Raw genomic sequence first — 21,479 nt, forward strand, 5'->3', positions numbered from 1 at the left:
ATCCCAGCTAGATGCTTGTCTGGCCCACCTCACACCCCTCAGCGATAGGGAGCTCGAGCCCTCTGCACATAGCTCTACCGATTAGAAAGTACTTCCTCATACTGTTGAGAACTCTGCGTTCTTGGATCCAGACCTACACCTGGGAGCACCTAGAACCAGACCTCTCACCTGCAAGAAAACAGGCTCCATGCGGCACCCCTTCCACCCTGTTTCCTTTACTTGGGGTCTATTTGCTTCCTCCCAGCCCAAATCATTCCTCCTGGGAAGGAATGGCTAGCAAGTGAGTTCTTTTTTTAAATTTAAATTCAATTTGCCAACATACAGCATAACACCCCATGCTCATCATATCACGTGCCCTCCTTAGTGCCCATTACCCAGTCACCCCATCCCCACACCCACTTCCCCTTCCATAACCCTTTGTTTCCCAGAGTTGGGAGTCTCTTATGGTTTGTCTTCCTCTCTAATTTTCCCCACTCAGTTTTTCCCCCTTCCTTTATGGTCTCTTTCACTATTTCTCATATTCCATGTATGAGTGAAATCATATGCTAATTGTCTTTCTCTGATTGACTGGTTTCACTCAGCATAATAGCCTCCAGTTCCATCCACGTCAATGTAAATGGTAGGTTCATCCTTTCTGATGGCTGAGTAATATTCCAGTGTATATATAGACCAGAGCTTCTTTATCCATTCATCTTTCGAAGGACTTTGTGGTTCCTTCCTCAGTTTGGCTATTGTGGACATCACTGCTATGAACACTGGGGTGCAGGTGCCCCTTCATTTCACTACATCTGTATCTTTGGGGTAAATCCCCAGTAGTGCAATTGCTAGGTTCTAAGATAGCCTTATTCTAAACTTCTTGAGGAACCTCCGTACTGTATTCCAGAGTGGCTACACCAGCTTGCATTCTTACGAACAGTGTAAGAGGGTTCCCTATTCTCCACATCCTCACCAACATTTGTTGTTTCCTGTCTTGCTAATTTTAGCCCATTCTCACCAGTGTAAAGTGGTATCTCATTGTGGTTTTGATTTGTATATCTCTGATGACGAGTGATGTGAAGCATTTTTTCATGTGCTTGCTGGCCATGTGCAGGTCTTCTTTGGAGAAATGCCTGTTCATGCCTTCTGCCCATTTCTTGACTGGATTGTTTGTTTTTTGGGTGTTGAGTTTGATACTTTCTTTATAGATCTTGGATACTAGCCCTTTATCTGATATGTCATTTGCAAATATCTTCTCCCATTCTATAGGTTGCCTTTTAGTTTTGTTGACTGTTTCCTTTGCTGTGCAGAAGCTTTTTATCTTGATGAAGTCCCAATAGTTCATAATTTTGTTTCCCTTAACCAGTGAGTTCTAACCCAACTCTTCTGCTCCTGGCCCAGTGTCCTGTCCCCTCATTCTCTAGATGTGGCAGTGGCTCGGTGTCCTAAATCCATGAGATGGTTCTGGCTGTTCAGAACCAGTTGGAAAAGGAACAAAGAAACCAAAATGGGAAGGGGGAGGAAAGCAACATACAAATAAGTCAGTGTGATCCCAACACTTATATATCTGCTAAGAAAAAATTACAGAGGGATCCCTGGGTGGCGCAGGGGTTTGGCGCCTGCCTTTGGCCCAGGGCGCGATCCTGGAGACCCGGGATCAAATCCCACGTCGGGCTCCCGGTGCATGGAGCCTGCTTCTCCCTCTGCCTGTGTCTCTGCCTCTCTCTCTGTCTCTCTGTATGACTATCATAAATAAATAATTTAAAAAAAATTACAGAAAGAAATAAGGCAAATTGATCATTATAATCCTCCCTTGAGGTGGGCAACCTGACAGTTTTTTATTGTATTTTTGCTTTTCTGTGTTTTCCTACAATGATCTGGTTTTTATGTGTACAATAGAGTGAAATAACGACCATTTAGAAGAATGAAATAAGTAAAATTACAAGTAGGCTTGTCCTGAGACCCCGTCTCAGTGCCCAGCCACCATCTGGTGAAGCACTTTGGGGTCTGGTGCTCCAGAAGTGGTCAGGGCTGATGCTCCCTGGGGGCTGACTGCACACCCTCCCACAGGCCTCCTACCACCATGCTGGTGCAGAGGACTGTGACTCATCCTTGCACTTGCTGTTACAGGGCCCAGCGTGAGCCCCTTGTTTTACAGACAGGGATTCATGCTTAGAGGGAGATGTTATAGGCGGAGTGATGGAACTGGGCCCCGACCCAACCTGATGCTAGTCAGTGCTTGCTCCTCTGGGGCTCAGGACAGGGATGCCAGGCCTGAATGGAGTATACTGGAGCCATGGGGAGTGCTGGCCCACCGGTCACCTGGCACATTCCATCCCAGCCATCCAGGGTCAGTCTTTGTCAGGTTCTCCCCTTGTGCCCCCAGGGCACTTTGCAGACCCAGGCACACAGTCAGCACCAAGCCAAGCCCTGATCAGAGGTGGAGGCCCTGGTTAGAACTGGGGTCAGACCAATGTTTATAGCAGCAATGTCCACAATAGCCCAGATGTCTATCAACAGATGAATGGATAAAGAAGATGTGGTACATACATACAACGGAATACTATTTAGCCATCAAAAAATGAAATCTTGCCATTTACAACGATACTATGCTAAGCGAAATAAGTCAATCAGAGAAAGATAATTATCATGTGATCTCAGTCATGTGGAATTTAAGAGACAAAATGGGATCACAAGGGAAGAGAGCAAAAAATAAAACAAGGTGGAATCAGAAAGGGAGACAAACCATAAGAGACTCTTAATCACAGGAAACAAACTGAGGGTTGCTGGAGATGAGGGGGTGGGGAGACGGGGTAATTGGGTGATGGGTAAGGATGACATGTGATGTAATGAGCACTGGGTATTATATAAGACTGATGAATCCCTGACCTTTACCTCTGAAACCAATAATACGTTACTTAATTGAATTTAAATAATTTTTTAAAAGATTTTTTTTAAAAAACATTTTTCTCGGGGATCCCTGGGTGGTGCAGCAGTTTGGCGCCTGTCTTTGGCCCAGGGTGCGATCCTGGAGACCCGGGATTGAATCCCACGTTGGGCTCCCGGTGCATGGAGCCTGCTTCTCCCTCTGCCTATGTCTCTACCTCTCTCTCTCTCTCTCCCTGTGTGTGACTATCATAAATAAATAAAAATTAAAAAAAAAAAAAAAACATTTTTCTCAGGGCAAAAAAAAAAAAAGGAGATAGGGTCAGAGCAATCCAGGCTCTGCAAACATGTGACCTATGGTCAGTCCAGGCTTCCATTTTTTGATGGGTAAAACCAGGGCAGAGAGTATTTGACAATGATTAGACTGGGTGGTCCTGAGTTTATACCCATGTTTCACATTCAAATATTTTGGGACTGCCCAGTGACACTGTCCCTGACCTGGGAAATGGAGGGCAGAAGCTTCCCATCTGGGCTGCCCCTCAGCCCTGGTCCCTGAGTGGAGAGTCTGGGTGAAGGACCAGTGTGAAGGACCCCCCAGCTGGCACGTGTATGTGTGTTTGAGCACAAGTAGGTGTGTGCACGGGTATGTAGGTGGAGGCGTGCCTGTGTGGGGGTGGGGAGTGCATGTGTGAGCAGGGGTACCAAAGGACAGGCTCCCCACTTTGTGTCTGGCACAGGCACATTCTCCAATTATTTCTCCTTTGAGATATCAGTCATTTCTTCTCCAAGACCCCAGCTCCCAGCTACCCATCCTACTCCCCCTTCACACCCCTTCTTATTCCTTTATCTTCTCTGCCTCCATCGCAAGCCCCTGGCTCTGTGCTCTTTCTCTGTCTCTGCCCAAAACAAGGTCCATCACTTTGGAGAGGCCACATCGCCCTAGTTGAACATGTGCGCTTTCCACCTGTGCCGTCTCTCCCTTATGACCTCCTTCCCACCACCCGCTCCATGCAGGTCCCTAGCCCTCTTCCAAGAGGTGCCCACCTTGTTCCAGACAGAAGAGAAGACGGCTTCTCATTGCACAATGACAAATTCAAACCCTTATCCTGCTGAGATCAGAATGAAACATCGGGAAGCTTGACACCACCACAATTTGTTGACCTACATTGCCTCTCTCTACGCACTGCACACATTTTAGTAAAAAATCTTAGAAGTGATTGGGGAGCCCTTTTATGGTACACCTCTGCGCTCATCCCAGTGCTTTGGAGAAAGGGCAGGGCCTTTTCAGAGCAGGAACAAAAAAACTCAAGGATGGTCCTTAAAAGGTTGGGAGTGGGGGGCACTGATAGCTCATGTCAGCACAGCCAGTGGAGTGCAGGAAGCCTTGGGGAGCACACGGAAACAACTCCCAGCCACCCTCAGTGCCCCGCCCATTTCACAGATGGAAGAAGGCAGGTTGAGATGATAGTTCCTGGGCTCTAAGTCCTGCTCCTGGCTTCTCAGGGAAGAAACTGAGAAGGTTCTTAGTTCTTCTAGAAAAACCCTAGTCTACTGAGGCAGTCTGAGCAGAAGAGAAGGGCTGAGGAGGGGGCTGGGCAGCCGGCCAGCGGAGGCACCCTGGCTTCCCCAAGGCCCATATGGTTGTGCAGAGCCTCCTGACCTTCCCATTTCTCTGGTTTGGGGCATAAAGCATAGCAGAGAGCTGGCTGGTGCAGGGTCCTCTGGGTGGGGGGTGGGGGGTCAGGTAAATGGTCCCAGGAAGCTGGTGCTGGGCCATAAGCTGAAGCTCAAAAGGGAATCATAGGCAGGAGCCTGGAGACTCAGCCAACAGGGCCAGTGGGAGCCTTAGTGAAGCCTGCCACCTTCACGGATGGTGAGACCTGGAGCAAGACACATTGCCTCGGGACACTTTGGCCTCTGCCCTGCAAAATGGTGACAGTCCTCACAGCCTGTCCTGCCTCCAGGACTGATGTAAGGATGAAGTGAGGCCAGACACGTGTGTGAGAAGTGCTGAGAAGCCATGCCTTGCTGGGCCCCATGCCTGGTGGTCCACAAGTGCCTCTGGAAAGGCTGCCACCAGACCACTCCACGGCCAGAGGGGCCGCCCCTCCCCCAGTGTCCTCAGCCCCTTCATGGACCCCAGTGGCACACCCCACCCCGCCCCCATGCTGCACTCACCCGCAGGGCTGGCAGGGAGCTGACCTGGTCTGTGGTCAGTGTTGCCTCCTTGTAGTACTTCCCAGGGGGACAGAGCTTCAGGAAGGTGTCGTGGATGCTAAGGAGAGAAGCATAATGATCTGGGGACGGCAGACCACGCGCCCCTCTCCTGCCAGCCTCTCCAGAGGAAGGGGACTTAGGGCTGAGTGACATAGTAAAGGCAGTTAGACATCATCCCACCCTTCTAGAAACATCCTTGAGGACTCCAGTGTGCCCAGCACACGCTGGGGCGAGAGGGAGGTGCAAAGATGAGCCGGGTGTGAAGAAAGGTATGTGAGTGTGCTCTATGGCACGGAATACACTCCAGAAGTGTTATAGAATGTTAGAGCTGCAAGGGACATCTGTGGTCCCTCAGTCCAGCCCCTCACTTGCAGATAGAGAAGCCAACGTGGCCCTGGGGAAGCCAGAGTGCCACCCCAGGCCATCTGCCCAGCCCTGCCCTTGGCCCTGAGAAAAGAGGTCACACACTGGGTGTGGCTGAGCCAGGATTAGAGCCCGGCTGCCAGCAGCCAGCAAACCACAGGCCCCTCTCGCCCACAGCCCAGCCCCACAGACCGCAGGACTAAGCAACCTGCCTATCTCCCCACCATCAGTGTTCGTGTTGTAGACCCACATGGTCATGGAGGCTTTGCTTGTGAGGGAGAGACGGAGTGTGAAGTGGCTGTGTGATCGTGTGGGGGGAGAGGGCAGGAGCCCCAGGCTCCCCTCACAAATACATGAGGATTAAACGAGGGGAAGCCTTTAAACTTCAACACTGTGCTTCTCCTCACTGTCCAACCTCTCAGCTCAGCTCAGTGCTAGGAGGCGCGCATCTGGCCAAGCTAATTCACACTCAGGAGTGAGTGACTAACAGCCCCTCACTGTCGTTTGCAGGGTGTGCGGTCTTTTAACCCAAATGAATCTCTGATTGGTGGGAGTTGGGGACAGGTGACTCAGTGAAGAATTCAGAGGTGATTTTATAAGTGGAGATTTGGAGGTAGAGAGGGAGGGGCTCCCCCTCCCAGTCCCCCTCCCAGGGTTTCTGCCTCAGTTTCTCTGGCCATGGGGAATGGAGATCCAATAACAGGAGAATTCAGAGCCATGAACGGCTCCCCATCTGGCCCCCTCATGTTTTCACAGCTCAGAGACTGGGAAAATGTCCCCTGGATCCCGGCTGTGGGAGAGCAACGAGGATATCAGCTGTGTCCAAGTTCCTTTTTTTTTTTTTTAAAGATTATTTATTTATTTATTTATTTATTTATTTATTTATTTATTTATGATAGACATAGAGAGAGAGAGAGAGAGGCAGAGACACAGGCAGAGGGAGAAGCAGGCTCCATGCACGGGAGCCTGATGTGGGACTCGATCCCGGGACTCCAGGATGGCACCCTGGGCCAAAGGCAGGCTCTAAACCGCTGAGCCACCTAGGGATCCCCTGTGTCCGAGTTCCTATTCTGTCTTTCTACCTCCTGCCCGGGCCCTCCTCTGCTCTGTCTGGTGCATCCCACCCTCTTGCCCTCTGGCTTCCTGATGCCTCCTGATGCCTCCAGATGCCCGTGGCCCAAGGGAGGCACCCGCTGGTGAGAGAGCCGGGTGGGGACCTGTCCCTCCCTCCCCCTTCCAGCCTAGGTACTCAGGGCCATGTCTGTCTGAGCCCTGGCTTCCACAGCTCCCGCTCTCTATTGGGCACCTCAGGCCTGCGGGGCAGTCCCTCAGCCTCTGAGCACACTCCCTTTGCTATAAAGGCCCTTCAAAGGCCCCTGCTGAGTGTCCTGCCTGTTACCCCCTTCCTGCTGGAATGCTGCCAGAACCGTCAGGGGGACCCATGTGGACCCTCTAGCTGTGTGACCCAGGCAAGCTGCTTGACCTCTCTGAGCAGAGACACCTGGACTCCAATCCTGACTCTGCCCAACGAGGAGATAATCTCCATCCCTGGCTCTATGCTGACACATGAGAGGGGCCTGGAAACAGGAGTCAGAGTGGCGCATGGCTAGTGGGGAAGGACAGGCCCCATCAGCCTCATAAGGGGCCCTGGACTGTCACCAGAGACTGCTCTGACAAGTTGGGGAGAGAGCTGAGAAGCAGGTCATGGAGTGGGTGAGGGGAAACGTTCCCCAGGGAAGTATGGAGGGCACTGAAGAGCACAGAGGGGGAAAGGCAGGCCATCGGCCCTGGAGTGCGGCCCCAGTCAAAAGGAGATTTGATCATTGTCCTCTTAAAACTGCTGGCCTGAGGTGAGAAAGAGCAGACTGACTTTCAGTAAGGTGCGCTGAGTTTTAAGACTTCTCTGAGGCCTGGGCACCCTGGTGGCTCATTAGGTGAATGGCTCCCTTTGGTTCAGGACCTGATCCGGGTCCAGGATCAAGTCCCTCATGGGGGTCCCCACAGGAAGCCTGCTTCTCCCACTGCCTATGTCTCTGCCTCTCTCTCTCTGTGAGTCTCTCATGAATAAATAAATAAAATCTTTAAAAAAAAATTTTAAAAAAAACAACCAAAAAGGAAATCCCTGAGGCCCTGCACCATGCGGCCACCCAGAGCAGAGCCTCCTGCTCCCCTGCCCCCCCTTCCCCAGTGGGAGTGGCCTGCGGCCAGCTGTCAACTCTCACAGATATTTTTCACCTAACCTGCATGACAGATTTGCAAGGAAGGAGCCATCATCTCTCCTTTACACATGAAACTGAGGCTCAAGGAGGTAAAATAACTTGCTTCAGGTCCCATGGTGGTACGGGTTAAATCCAGAGCTGCAGACACTGAAGCTCTTCACCGCCCCCTCCAGCCCCCGGGAGCCCAGAGAAGGAAGGTGTCAGGAGCACCCCTGGGGGGACCAAGTAACTGCCACTGCCTTCCTCTCTTATTTACCAAGACTACTCGCTGGATGCGCTCAAGCACGTTTTCTCCTTGATTTTTCCAACATTCCTGTGGGACAGGTGTAGGAGTGGTAATTTCTAAAGAAGGGTAAACTGAGGCCCAAGGAGCTTAAAGGGTGTGCCCAAGGTCTTAGAGGTTGAGAGAGAGTGGGGGCCGAACCCCACACCAGGTTCTGCAGGCTGTGCTGCGCACCCTTAAAGGATCCTCCCCCACCCAGGTGTGAGCCTGTCAGCCCCGCCCCCTTGGAGAGCTTTCTGGGGAGGGGTGTGGTGGGGAGGGCCTTGCCGGGACTTCATGCCTTCCCAGGCCACCGAGTGGGTGGGCTGCCCGCAGATGAATCGTGGCTGCATCTCGGCTGCCACAAAATGTTCTCCTCCTCCAAATATGGATCAGCCGGCTCTAAATGGAACTCTGAATTAATCACTAATGGACTCAAGAGTCAAAGCCATTTGAAAAACTCACACATTCAGCCTGCCAGAAATCAAGGAGCCTGTGCTGTGGCTCCCCCCCACCCCCAACCCCAGACAAGGGGAGGGACTGTCTGCGGGCTGAGGCCCGGAGACAGGGAGGCCAGCCCTGCAGCTCATGCTCTGGGGGACCTTGGACCTGCCATATCCCCTCTTGTGCCTCAGTTTCCTCTCTGTAAAATGAGAGACTTGGTGACCCCCACTGCCCCCTCTGGTTCAGGCATCCTATGACTATTTCTGTGCCCTTCTCTGCACCCTTGCCTCTGAAACCCTATTTAGTGATGGTCAACTGGGTCCCACATCGGGGAGCCTGTGAAAGTACCCTGTACCCACCCCTAGAGACTCTCATTCAAGGCCAGGGTGGCCGCAGGACTTCTATGTTCTATGAGCTTCCAGGTTCCTGTGTTCCTGGCAGGATGGACAACACAGCTCCAGTGCCAGCTTCCATTTCTACTCCTTTCTTCTGGGCTCAGGTTCCTGGGCCCTGGGGTCAATAGTCCTTTGCCCTACAGTAGTACAGCCTGCAGGTATTTTATAAATAGCCCTATCTCTAGCCTGAAAAGGTAGCTTTTATGATCTGCTCCTTTCAAGCTGTGTGGCTTGGGCAAACCGCTTCATTTTCCTGAGCCAGTCTCCTCATTTGCAAAAAAAAAAAAAGGGGGGGGGGCGGATAATAAAAGCATGAAAATAATAGCTAGCCCACAGTCAGCACTGATCCACACACCCACTGATGCCTCTGACCTCTGACATGCATTTGATCATTTAATCGTCCTAATAACAACCATGTGAGGTTAGGTTCCAGTACTTTTATCTCAGGCTTTTTATAAGTGTGGGAACAGGCTCAGCAAAGAAATTCACCCACGGTCACGCAGCAAGAAGTAGCAGAGCCCAGCCTCAAACCCAGGCCTTTGGCTTGAAGAGAGCAAGCTTGTAACCACTGTGCCTGCTGACCTGCTGGTGCTCCAGGAGGACCAGGTGCTAATGGCCAGGATGAGGCCTGGAGGCTGGAAAGGGCTGGGACCTCAGGGGTGCTGAGAGGAAAGAGTGGCCCTCATGGCTGGGTCAGCCTATGGCAGGGGCTAGGGGCAAAGGTCCAGGCTCCCCACGCAGACAGACCTACCTACCGAGATGGTGACCAGAGTAGTCCCTGAGCGATACAGAGCAGTCAGCTCAGACTGAGTCAGGCCTACCTGGGCTCCAACCATGGAGGTCTAAAGGAAACCACATGTGCCCTCTCTGGGTCAGGCCCCAGAAACCGAATCTGCAACTGTGGCTGCAGATGAGGACCTGGAAGGGCCTTTGCACTGAGCCCAAAGAGACATCTGGAAGTCAAGGGCTTCTCGTGGAGCAATTTGATCAGAAGTCAGGGAGGATTGACTTGGAGCTGAGGCCGAAAGGGACTTTGCTCTTTAAAAGACCAACAAGCCATGAAAGAAAAGCTCCACAGGCAAGAAATTTAGGGTGGACAGACCCCTTCTTGGAGAGCCCAGCCAAGGCAGCCTGGGATTGGGAAGAGGCTGGCTCTAAAACCAGAGTCTGTCACATGTGGTCTGCCCCTCCGGGGGTGCGTCATCTGCAGATCTAGTGACCAGGCCCTTGTGTTTTATGCAGGTCACAGATAAGAAGGTGGGAAAGTAAAAAAAAAAAAAAAAAAAAAAAAGATTGGAAAGTATTAGATGAAGGCAGAGCCACCCTCATCCAGAGGTTACTTGTGTCTATTAGTCTCTTGGATACTTTTTCCAACTGGACTGATCTCTCCAACTGCACCGTCATCCAGGCTGTATTTCTTTGTCACATTAATAGGAAAATCACAGCACGTCTTCAGAGGCCACATAGGACAATTGTCCAAAAGTGACTGGGTTTTAGTCTAGCCCAAATTGGCCACTCTCTCCCACAAGCACTACATGCCATCAGCTCCCTAAACCACTGCAAGTGCCACTAGGTGTCCATTTCAAAGCTGCCCCTTTACTTTGCAGACAACAAGGCCATGCTAGCACCGATGTTGTCAGTGGCCCAGGTCTCCTCCAAGAAGCTAACCTATGGAGTGCCTGGGTGGCCCAGATGGTTAAGCATCTGCCTTTGGCTCAGGTTGTGATCTCCAGGTCCTGGGATTGAGCCCCACGTCAGGCTCCCAGCTCAGTGGGGAGTCTGCTTCTCCTCCCTCTTCCTCTATTCTGCTCATCTGCACCCTCACCCCTGTATCCGTCTGTTTCAAATGAATAAATAAAAAATCTTTTTTAAAAAGAAGCTAACCTATGACCAACGTGCATGTGTGTGTCCTTCCAGACATGTTCTCTTTGCATGTGTATGTGTATGCACGTAGAAACTTTTATTTTACAAAAAAGGAAGTATCCTGTATATACCAGTCTAGTTTATCAAAATAACACAGTTTATTAATTTGTTATAATGGAGCACATCCTCCAAAAGCTTCCTCAGACAAGATGCAAAAGAGGTCATTTTAAAAAATAATTTGCAAAAAAAATAAATGAAAAAAATTAAAAATAATTTGCAAGTCAAAAAAGTTACTTCACTTTCACTCTTGATTAATAGTTTAGCTATGACTTAATTCTAGATTGGGATTCTTTTTTCCTTATGGTTTTGGAGGTCTTTAGCCCCTGTCTTCCAAGTCCCAAACCATTCTGATTCCCAGACCTCTGTATATCTTTTGTTTTAGTTTTTGTTTTCTCTTTGGAAGCATTTAGCATCTTCTCATTATCTCTGGTGTTCTGAAATGTTATGATGGCATGGTTTAGCACAGGTTTTTCAGTTTTCTCTTCAAATATCTAGTGTCTCTCAGCTTCCAATTCATACCTAACAAGTGAGGCTGGCAAAAGCCAACCAGAGGCTCATCCCAGCTTATCATGGGGCCTGGTGGCCCTGAGGCAAGAGCCTGTCTGCTCGACTCTGTCCAGTTGGGCTCCTGTCTTCTGATGGGCCTGGAAAGGGGTTCCAAGCGGATGGCAGGGCAAGAGAAGGAATCATAGAAGACTTTCAGTCACCCTTTCTGGACCTGGACACACCATGCCGTTCATTCCCTCTGCAATCCCATGAAGAGGGCATCTGTGGCCTCTCACACTGCATGACACCACTTGTCTTTGGCCCAGAGCCTTCCCTGCTGGACAATAACCTACATGACAACAGGCACTGTGGACTCTTCCCCGATATGTTCCCAGGGCCCTTGCAATGTCTGACACATAGCAGGCCCGGAATAGAGGCTTGGAGAGGGAGCTAGGTCTTAGAGCACACCCAGGTTTACCCAGCCAGCTTCAAACCTGTTTCCTAAGTCCTTCCATCATTCCCCCATCCCCCCAAGAAGCCTCATCCACTTCTGTGATTCTGTGAAGAAATCCTGCCTTGGATCCCCTAGTGGCTTAATGCCTGAGGTTTTGCTCAACTTGGCTTTTGGGCTCTCCCAGCTGGGGTCTGTGCCAGTCTCATTTCCAGGACTCTACAGTGCTGAGTGAGGCCCACACTCAGGAACCAGAATGAGATGTACCAGGACGAGAGCTCACCTCAAGGGCAGGGAAAGGGGCCCCTCTACTCACCACAGGATTTCATTTCTGGTCAGGAAGGTCAGAGCCTACAAAAAAGCACAGAGAGGTGACCTGCCCACTGCGAACAGCCCTGCTTTGGCTCCCCTGGGGAGTGGGGAGTTTGAGGGACTGGGGAGGAGATGGCCATTCTCTTATCTCGCAGCTTGCACAATGCAGGCACCCCAGTACTTGGCCATGGATCCCCCCAGCGGTTGGAAGAGGAGCAGAGGGTGCCCTTCCTCCCTCCCCATGCTTTGACAGCTTTAGGAAGGAGCATGCTGTCACAGACTGGGAGAGAGGATTGAAATCAAGCCTCAGGCCCTGGGCTTTGGAGCCAGAGACAGATGGGGGAGGAGGCCTCAGAGGACTGGTCTGCCTCTTGCGGATGCAGGTTTAGCAAAGGCAACAGCTTCCACGACCCTTCCACTCATCCCACCTGCCTCAGGAAGCTCCCCCCAGTTTTGCCCAGAACATCTTGCCTCATCCACCCACCTGGTATTCTTCAAGGTCCTCACAATGCATCTGGTGCCTCAAACATTGCCCCATGCTGACCCCACCCTGCTCTCTGCCTGCAGGAGAACCTCAGCCCCAAGGGCTGAGTACCTGAGGTGACCTGGTGATCCAGTTGCCATGGTAGCCTACATTCCACCTTCTGCCCATTCTACTTGAGCCTCTGAGTGGGCAAAGAAGCAGATTCTTTTGGCTCCCAAGGCTAATTGGGAACCTATTGTGCCCCAATACACAAGCAGCAATCAGAAAGGCAACCCAATAGCAGGATTAAGGATCATCCTGTTGGCTCAAGAGTCACCCTGGTGGGGTTCAAATCTCAGCTCTGTCACATTCTGACAAGACACATAGTCTTGGACAAGTTACTCAACCTCTCTGGATCTTAATTTCCTCATCTGTAAAATGAGGGTGTGGGATTGTTGTGAGGATTATCTGAGTAATACAGGTAACAGTGTTGGCCTATGATAGGTGCTCAATAAGGTGAGTTGGCTATTAGAACCCTATCCCAAACACTGTGCCAGGTTTGGGGACACAGTGATGAGTAAGCAGAGACTCTGACCTCAAGAAGTGACCCAAAGGGTGCAGAAAAAGGCATTCGCCCCATCAGCCAGGGTCCCCGCAGGAACAGAGGGCACATTCAGATCAGGATAACTTGAAGAAGTCCTAGTAGCCCACAATGGCAAGGTCAAGGTGTGGAGACCGCAGAATCCAGGTGTAACTGCAGAGCTGTGACCAGTCCTGGCCCAACACACATAGAATAAATACTCCAGCATAACTCTTTCTTCTTCCTCTGCTCTCCTGTGAGGACAAGGAGCAGGGTAAAGAGTGAATCCGCAAAGACAGAGAAGTCCAGCACGAGCCATCAATGCTACAGACCAGGAGGGTCCTCCCCAAACCATGTGCCCTGCCCCTGTGTCTGTATGCCCACCCTCCCTGCCACCCTCAGTCTCCTAGTTGAAGCCCATGTCTTTCCACACACTCTCCTAGGTAAATATCCCAGGGACTTTCTGATAGAGTTAATTTATATCTCCAGAAATGCGACTGCTCATTTTTCCTCATTGATCAACCACAGAGACAGAGCCTGATGGAAGAAATCCAGGATTTACTTGGGGACACAGATAAGGTGGCCACAGTGTGCCATGTACTTGCCTTGACCCTGGGAGAGATGAGTGAGTGGTTTCAGCCCGCAAGAAACAAATACTCGCTACACACACACACACACACACACACACACACACACACCAAGGGAGATTGAGCAGATATGACCAGAGGGTTAACAGTACAGAATTATGGGGATTCAGGAGTGGAAACATTGCTGGGCAGGCCGTCTAGGCAGCAGCAGTTACGTCGTTGTTACTATGCCATGGTTAAGAACATAAGCAGTCTGCACCGCCTTAGGCGGGCCATGAAACTCTTCTAAGCTTCAGGTCCCTCATCTGTAAAATGGGAACAATAAATCCCCACTTTATAGGAGGATTGCAAGGATACAATTAAATGATAGGTCTATAAAACTTTTACTTAGCAAGGCACCTGGTGCATAACGAGTGCTCAGTAAAGGGTAAATAATATTATTAATTTTAAAAGTTGGGCCTGGAAAAAGGGTAGGATTTTTTAGCAGGCAATGTCAGTCATTAAATCCCATCTTCTGGTAAGCCCTCTGTGCTCCTACTCTCATTTAATTGAGCAGCTTCTCTCTGCCAAGAGTGTGTGTGAGGTGGGCAGGGGGTGGCTCCGCCGTTCTGGGGAAGGCATATGTGGGTGCTGCCCAGCGATGCTGAGGGGTCGGTCACTCAGCCAGCCAGCAGGCAAGTGGGGATCTGCAGCGTGGCAGTTGGCAGCCTAGGGATTCCCATCTCGCAGGGCAGGAGGCTAGTGAGCCACAGAATCACACCCTGAAAGGCTGCTTCCTTCTCAAGCCTGGCTCAGTACCACCCCCCACCCCGCCCCATGACAGCAAGGTGCAAGTGGCAGCATGGCACTGGCTGGTGTGCCCTTTAACACCAAGTGGTTGACACTTGCTAAATGGAGAAAAACAAACTAGAAAACAGCCCTGCTACTCAGAGCTTTTAGCTATGTACTCAACCACTGTTTATCGAGCTCGGCTGTGGAGATCGTGAAGAAGACAGGCCCTGCCTGCGTGGAGCGAGGCACGCATAGGAAAAACACCATCCCCTAGATAGTGATGAGCACTGTGAAGACATAGAGCAAGGACAGGGGCTGTGTTGGAGAGGCCCCCCGGGGAGGCACCCTTTGAGCAGAGGCCTGAGTGCCAGGGAGAGGTGAGCCAGTCCAGAGCAGTTTGCTGATCCTGGGAGACAACAGCCTCCAGCTACACTTAAATAGCACATTGGTTTTTGTTCTATTTGTTTACATGGTACATTCCTGTTTGAAAATGATGCAGGTTTGCCATTTATAACTGTGATATAAAGCTTCCTTTATAAATATATTTAATTAAAAGAAATAGGAGCCCATTTAAAGAAAAGTATTAAATAAATAATCATACAGGTGGTAAAGGAACATGCCAGAAATCACAAAGGTCTTTCTGTGTCTCTGTGTCCCTGACTCTGTCTCTCTCTCTCTCTCTCTCACACACACACATAAACAACATTTGCAAACTCTACCCTCCTCTCTCCTTTACTTTTCATCCCTTAAGTCGTCCCTAAAATGCTGCACACCCTCACCCCCTACGCAGTCTCTGCCATTTCTTCCTAGAGAGGATTTTCACTGGTTCCTACAAATAACAATAGAAACAATGTCACCTTACATTTGCATATCCCTCTGTAATTCCAAAATACTTTTCTGTGTACCACCTCATTTGCCCAAGAAATAGAAGCCTATGTACCTTTAAAAAAAAGGGGGGAGAAGAGAATTCCCCCAAACTCATCCCACCTTCAGTACACTAACCAATCAGCATCCCCACCTGCCTCCAGCCTGTTGAAATTCAGACTCCTCTCCAGCTGGGGTTTTGAAAGGGGTGTGATTGAACAAGAGAGCAGGCCCAGGCCTGCCCAGGCTGTTCTCTGTCCTTCATTTCCAAGGTTTGCCACTGCACAAACCCTCCAAACTGTCCTCAGGGGATGGAACATGTTCTTTGCAAAGTTTCTGTCACCTTGAAGTGAACTCTGCAGATTTTAAACCGGCAACCCCTGGTCTAACCTTGATTTAGATATTTCTTAAAATCCAAAGGGGGCTGAAAAGGAAACAGTATCCAGAATATATAAAGAACTCTTACAACTCAACAACAAAAAGACACATAACCAACTAACAAATGGACAAAGGATCTGAATAGATATTTCTCCAAAAAAGACACACAAATGGCCAATGACTATATGAAAAGAAGCTCAGTGTCATTAGCCATCAGGGAGGTGCAAGTCAAAACCACCGTGAGATACCACTGCCCGTCCACTGGGATGGCCAAAACCAAAAGATATTAGGTGTCAGGGAGACTGTAGAGAAACTGGAATCCTCATATGCTGCTGGTGGGAATGTTAAATGGTACAGCCACTGTGAGAAAGAGTTTGACACGTCCTCAAACTGTTAAGCAGAGTTACCATGTGACACAGCGATTCCACTCCAGGCTATGTGCCTAAGAGAAATCAAAACACTTGTCCACATGAAAACGTGTACATGAACGTTCGTAGCAGCTGTCTTCATAATAGCCAAAAAGTGGAGACAGCCCAAATGTTCATCAACTGACAAATGTGTAGATAAAACGTGGTATATCTGTACAATGGAGCATTAGCTGGCAATAAAAATAAATGAAGTATTGATAGTACAACATGGATGAAGCTTAACAACATTCTACTAAATGAGGGGAGCTAGTCATCAGAGGCACATATTATATGATTCCATTTACATGAAACGTACAGAATAGACAGATCCATAGATGCAAAAAGTAGATTAGTGATTTCCAAGAGCCAGGGGGAGGGGAAATGGGGTGGGGGCAGTTTACTGCTAATGAGTAAGGGGTTTCTTTTTGGGTTGGTGAAAATATTCTAAAATTGGATAGTGGTGATGCTTGTACAACTCTGAATATAGTAAGAAATATCAAGTGGTTCACTTTAAGATTGAACTGTGGAATATGTCAATTGTATCTTAATAAAGCAGTTATTAAAAAAAATTTCAAGGAGTGTTGATGCCCCAACCTAGTGACTGGCACATAGCAGGCCCACCATATATATTGTGTGAGGAGCACATAAATGAGATTATATTTTTAAATAGTTTCAGATCTGTTTCCTCAGCCTGTGAGTCTTTTAGCCCAGAGGGTCCCACTCACTGTGGTTATTCAGTGGTAGGGCAAGGGTAGATCTTGCTGAAGCAGGTCATTGTCCAGCTTCGAACATCAACTAGATTTTTTTAAAGATTTATTTATTTATTCATGAGAGTCAGAGAGATTGGCAGAGACATGGGCAGGGGGAGAAGTAGGCTCCCTGCTTTGAGCCTGATGTAGGACTCGATCACGGGACCTTGGGATCATGCCCTGAGCCAAAGGCAGATGCTCAACCAGGAGTTGAGCCACCCCTGGGTGCTGAGCCACCCAGGCATCTCCAACTAGATTTTTGTTTGAGTTCCCAGCAACCAAGCAGACTGGAAAGCCACCCTTTGTCTGGAGAAAGGATTCCTTTGTTGTGGCAAGAGGTCAGGATTTAGATCCTGGACTCTGTAGAGGCATCCTCAAGCAGGAAGAGAGGAAAAAGAAGAAAGGTTTACCCTCCTGGTCTTGAGGACAAAGAGAATGGAGAAGATAGCGAGGAAGTCAGACTGTCATGAGCTCACTACTTCAGGATGAAGGTGCAGGGGTGTTTAGAAATGTCCCTGGGACCAGAGAGTCCTGGGAGCTTGAGTCATGCTTCCCTGAGCTCATTGATCATGGAGTGGGGTGGGGGAGGGAATCTGACACCTCTAGAAGTCTGTCTGATGTTCAGCCCATTTCCAGTATAGTGCAGAACAAAGGTGGCTGGGGAGGCATGACCAACGCAGGACTCCTGGCCTCCCTGGCCATGCAGAAGTTCTCATGTGTCCCAGGGAGAGGATTGAAGAGATGGAAAAAGATCCAGCAAAGGCCTAGCCAGAATGAAGAGCCCAATAAGGCACATTTCCAGGGACAAATGGGACACCACAACTCTCATAGTACATGTCAACACATTTCCCAGAAGTCCAGGTCATGCCTTGTGGAACTCCAGCAGAAATCCATAGAGCAAGCATGGATCCAAGGACATCTCCACATGTCCAGGGGAGCCCCCTCATGCACCCAAGATACTGACGTGGGGTAGAGAAGTGGGTACACCTGAAATTCTGAATAGTGGCATAGAGGGGACTAGCTCATCCAAAGAGACTATTTAAACCAGTTCTTTCATTTTCTATTTACATTGCACTAGGAGGACTAGGATTGTGATGGGTAATGGATCTAGAAACAGAGTGAATCTTGAGTAGGTGGAAGATTACAATGGGAAATAAATCATTCAACTTTGAAGACACTGAAATATTATTAATGGCAAGTTTAGGGGTGGAAGCTTGAGAGGATTCAAGCAGTTCCAGAGAATAAACCTTTGCACACACTCAGAAAAGACTCCACAGCCAGGCCAGGAGGAGAATGCTGAAGTATGAGCAGCTGGAGGGACCAGGGAAGCCATGGAGAGCTCTAACCTAAGGAAGGCTGATCCAGCTGGCCCTAGTGATTATCACCCAATGAGTCTGCTCACTGACAGTAGGGGGGAGGAAGAAGAGGGATCCTGGCCTGCCTTACACACCCACTGCCTTCAAGTGAGATGGCTGCTCCTTATACCACACATCCCCTTCCTTTGTTGTACCAGTCCTACCTAGGACCAACTCAAGGGCACTTTTCCTGCCTCTGTGTCTGCCTTCCAGGGGGGAGGTAGAAATGAGCCTATGTTTGGAGGAGACTGAGCCTCCTGACAGATGAGTAGGGATCCCCAGGCAGTGGTAGGAAGGAGGTAGATATAACAAAGAGCAAAACAAGTCTCATCCTGGAATTAGCACAGACTTTACAGGTTAAAGGCATCACCAGCCACAAGACTCCCATTGCTTCAGACACCAGACACCACTTCTGGGGTTCCCAAGCTTCCTGTATGTCTGAACAAAGAGCCACTATCCCCTCATATTTGATAATTCCCTAAAGCAACTCATAGGACTCAAGAAAGCACTGTACTGATGAACTGTGGTCACAAATCAGGACCAGCCAAATGAAGAGACATCTCTTAGTGTGAGTCTCAAAGAATCTCATGTGTGAAGCATCTGTGTTCTTAGGACTCACCACCTTCCTGGACCATTAACTTGTCACACAAATGCGAGAGAGCTCACCTGAGCCTCAGTCAAGAGTTTTTCTTGGGGTTTCATGATCTAAACATGATTGATGGAATTGTTGGTCATGTGGTTCAACTTACTTTCCAACTCCTCTACCCTTCTCAGAGGTCAGACTGACATCACCTGTCTCAAAATCCCAACCCTCTGAATCACAAGGTTGGTTCTTCCGGTGTGACCTGCCCCTGTCCTGAGTCATCTGATTAGTACGAACTCTGTAATGGTCTGACTGGCCCCCCATGAATAATGAATACAGGCCCCCTGTGAATAATGAAGACACTCCTATTGCTTGGGAAATTCCCCAAATGCAGAGGTCACTTTCATGAGCCAGGGGACATAAGTCACCCACATTCTTCATTATACTAGGAACACTAGGAAATCTGGGGTGGGGATGGGGTACAGTTAGAAAAATAAAGATCCTTTCCTCTCCCTGAGAAGGGTGAAATTTATTTGGGGGTTAAAAAGATTCACCCAGGGGAACAGTGTGGACAGATAATATCTTGAAACTTAAATCTTTGTGTTCTTTTCCACCTTCTCATAAAAGACTTTTTTTTTCTTTAGTCTTCCATTCACATTGCCTGGGGACAAAGTAGAATTGTTGTAGCAGAGGAAAAAGCTAGAAGCAGCCACTGTTCCTTTTTTTATTAACAAATCAAACTTTGGAAAATCCAAGGGAAGGCTGAGGAAAGTCAGGTCCAGAGTCTATAACAGAAGGACAGAGGAGAAGCATCATGGTACCAGGGACACAGAGCAAGGGTCTCCCGAATAGGAGCACCGCCACTGTCGCCTGGAGAGCCCCAAGCCGGCAGGCAGACCCTTTGCTAACTTTTGGGGGAACACCACTCATGACTAGGGGAGAAGCAGTTCTATGGGAGCACCATTCACTGTGGGGCAGGGTGATCTATCAAAGATCCAGCCTGGTGGGCACTCAAGGATGGCCCCATAGGACGAGAGCTTGTTTTTCAAAGATCTGCTGAGCCCAGGTGGACAGACACCTCTCCCATCTCCACTTCCAATGGCTCTGGACTCCAAGAAATCCAAGAAAAGAGAGTAGGGGCCTCAACACTGAGAGGGCAGAGGACTGGTGGGGGTGGGATAGAGGAGCCCCAGCACCATCGCTGGATGGATGTGGGTGGATAGTGGTGCTCCCACCCCTTTGCAACTTGTATAAGATGTCCTGGGGCCCCAGGTCCTGCCTTGACTCCCACGGAACTGCTGCAGGGAAGGGTGTCCCTGAGCTTGGTTGGTCTCCAGCTGTTGCCTCAAGGATTCTTACACTTTCTGCCTCAGGACTTCTCTACCAAGAAGCTCCCTCAGTCTGTGGGTGAGCACAGCCCAGAAGTTCAGGTGACACTCCTGCGTGTTAAAGCCCACCAGTGGGGGGTGGGAGCTGGTGGAGAACGGTTCCCATGCCTGTACTTCTGGGTGACAGCTCTGGGAGGGGTTCTGTGGCTTCTCAGCAAGTCCCAGTGAGACCCTGGGCCTTCAAGACACAGGCGATCTGGACACACTCGCCTTGCCGGGCTTTTTGTCTCTCCAGTCCCTCACCCCTGCTTCCTGGGGCTGGCTCACGAATAAACCACCTACACAAACGTCCTGGTTTCTATATTGCTTCCAGCTTTCTTGTGACCCCTCCCTAGGCCTCCCATGGTATTGTCAAGGAGCCTGGGGTTGGGGTTGGAGGGGGGGTAGTTGGTACATTGCCCTGTTTGGAGTAGCTCTGAATTTTTAGTTCTAAATTTCCATAGACAAACCTTAAAGATCATCTCTTTGGATTCTTTCATTTTATAGATGAGTAGGCTCAGAGCCAGAGAGGAAATCTGTCCATGATCCCATGGGGAGAGGATGGGTCTGGAAATCTGCTCCTCCCTGGTCTCCTCCCTGGTCTCCTCCCCAGCAACAGCAGGCCTCTAAGAGCTGCTTGCCGGAGGTCACTGAATTGATTCAATGAGATCCTATCTGTGAAAATGCCTTGTAAACTGTGAAGCATTATACAAATGCTATTTGTCATGATTTGTGCCAAACCTGGGACTGGAACCCAGATCTGCTGGCTCCCCAGCCAGTGTGCTAAGTCCGACAACAAGAAGACTGCATTAGACTGTTTAGAATTCCTTGTTTTTATAGTCACACTCCTGGACGCTTGCTAGCTAGAAACCCCACATCCCAGCTGACCTCTCTCTGCTCTACACTCCCTGTGTCGCTTTCTGCTGGGGAGGTGGGGGTGGAGGGCAGTCGGCTGTCCTTGCTAGTCTTTTTACTCACTTACTCAAAAAAGTATTTGCGAATCTGCTAAGATGTTCCAGGCACCTTGCTAGTGCTGGTGCTGGGGACAGAGTGGTAACCAAGACAAACAGCCCCTGGCCTCAAGTTGATCAGAGCTCAGTAGGAGAGAAACCTCAATAATCACCTGATTCATAGTTTATTCCGATGTGCTGAGTTCTATTATACAATGATAGGGAGCTCATAGGGACACCTAACCAACTCTGGGAGTCAGGGAAGCTCCTACGAGGAGGCAACATTGAGCTGAGACCTGAAGGATGAAACAGGAGAAAAGCAGATAGGAAAGGAGAAGCTGTTTCCTAGCAGGAGAAGAGCATGCATGAAGTTCTCCCCCCATTTCCCCCACCCCCATCCCAGGTGCTGGCAGGACCAGAAGGGCCTCAGGATGGAATGTGCCAAGGGCAACAGTCAGGTAAGCTGAGCCTGGGAGGAAGGTTTAGGGTAG

The 21,479-nt window shown here is 49.6% G+C and overlaps 1 protein-coding gene across 1 annotated transcript in view; it reads right to left on the bottom strand.

Moving 5' to 3' along the window:
- Window positions 1–12,472, bottom strand: part of CIB4 (calcium and integrin binding family member 4) — a 50,947-nt gene extending 38,475 nt beyond the window's left edge. Inside the window, exons 1-3 of the mRNA XM_055327375.1 lie at window positions 12,419–12,472; window positions 11,939–11,973; window positions 5,041–5,137 (exon numbers count right to left, since the gene is read on the bottom strand). Coding sequence (XP_055183350.1) covers window positions 5,041–5,137; window positions 11,939–11,973; window positions 12,419–12,472 — 186 coding nt within the window. The remainder of the gene's footprint in view (window positions 1–5,040; window positions 5,138–11,938; window positions 11,974–12,418) is intronic.
- Between the last annotated feature and the right edge of the window lie 9,007 nt (window positions 12,473–21,479).

This window comes from Nyctereutes procyonoides, unplaced genomic scaffold, assembly GCF_905146905.1.
Source record: "Nyctereutes procyonoides isolate TBG_1078 unplaced genomic scaffold, NYPRO_anot_genome, whole genome shotgun sequence".
Lineage (NCBI taxonomy): Eukaryota > Metazoa > Chordata > Mammalia > Carnivora > Canidae > Nyctereutes > Nyctereutes procyonoides.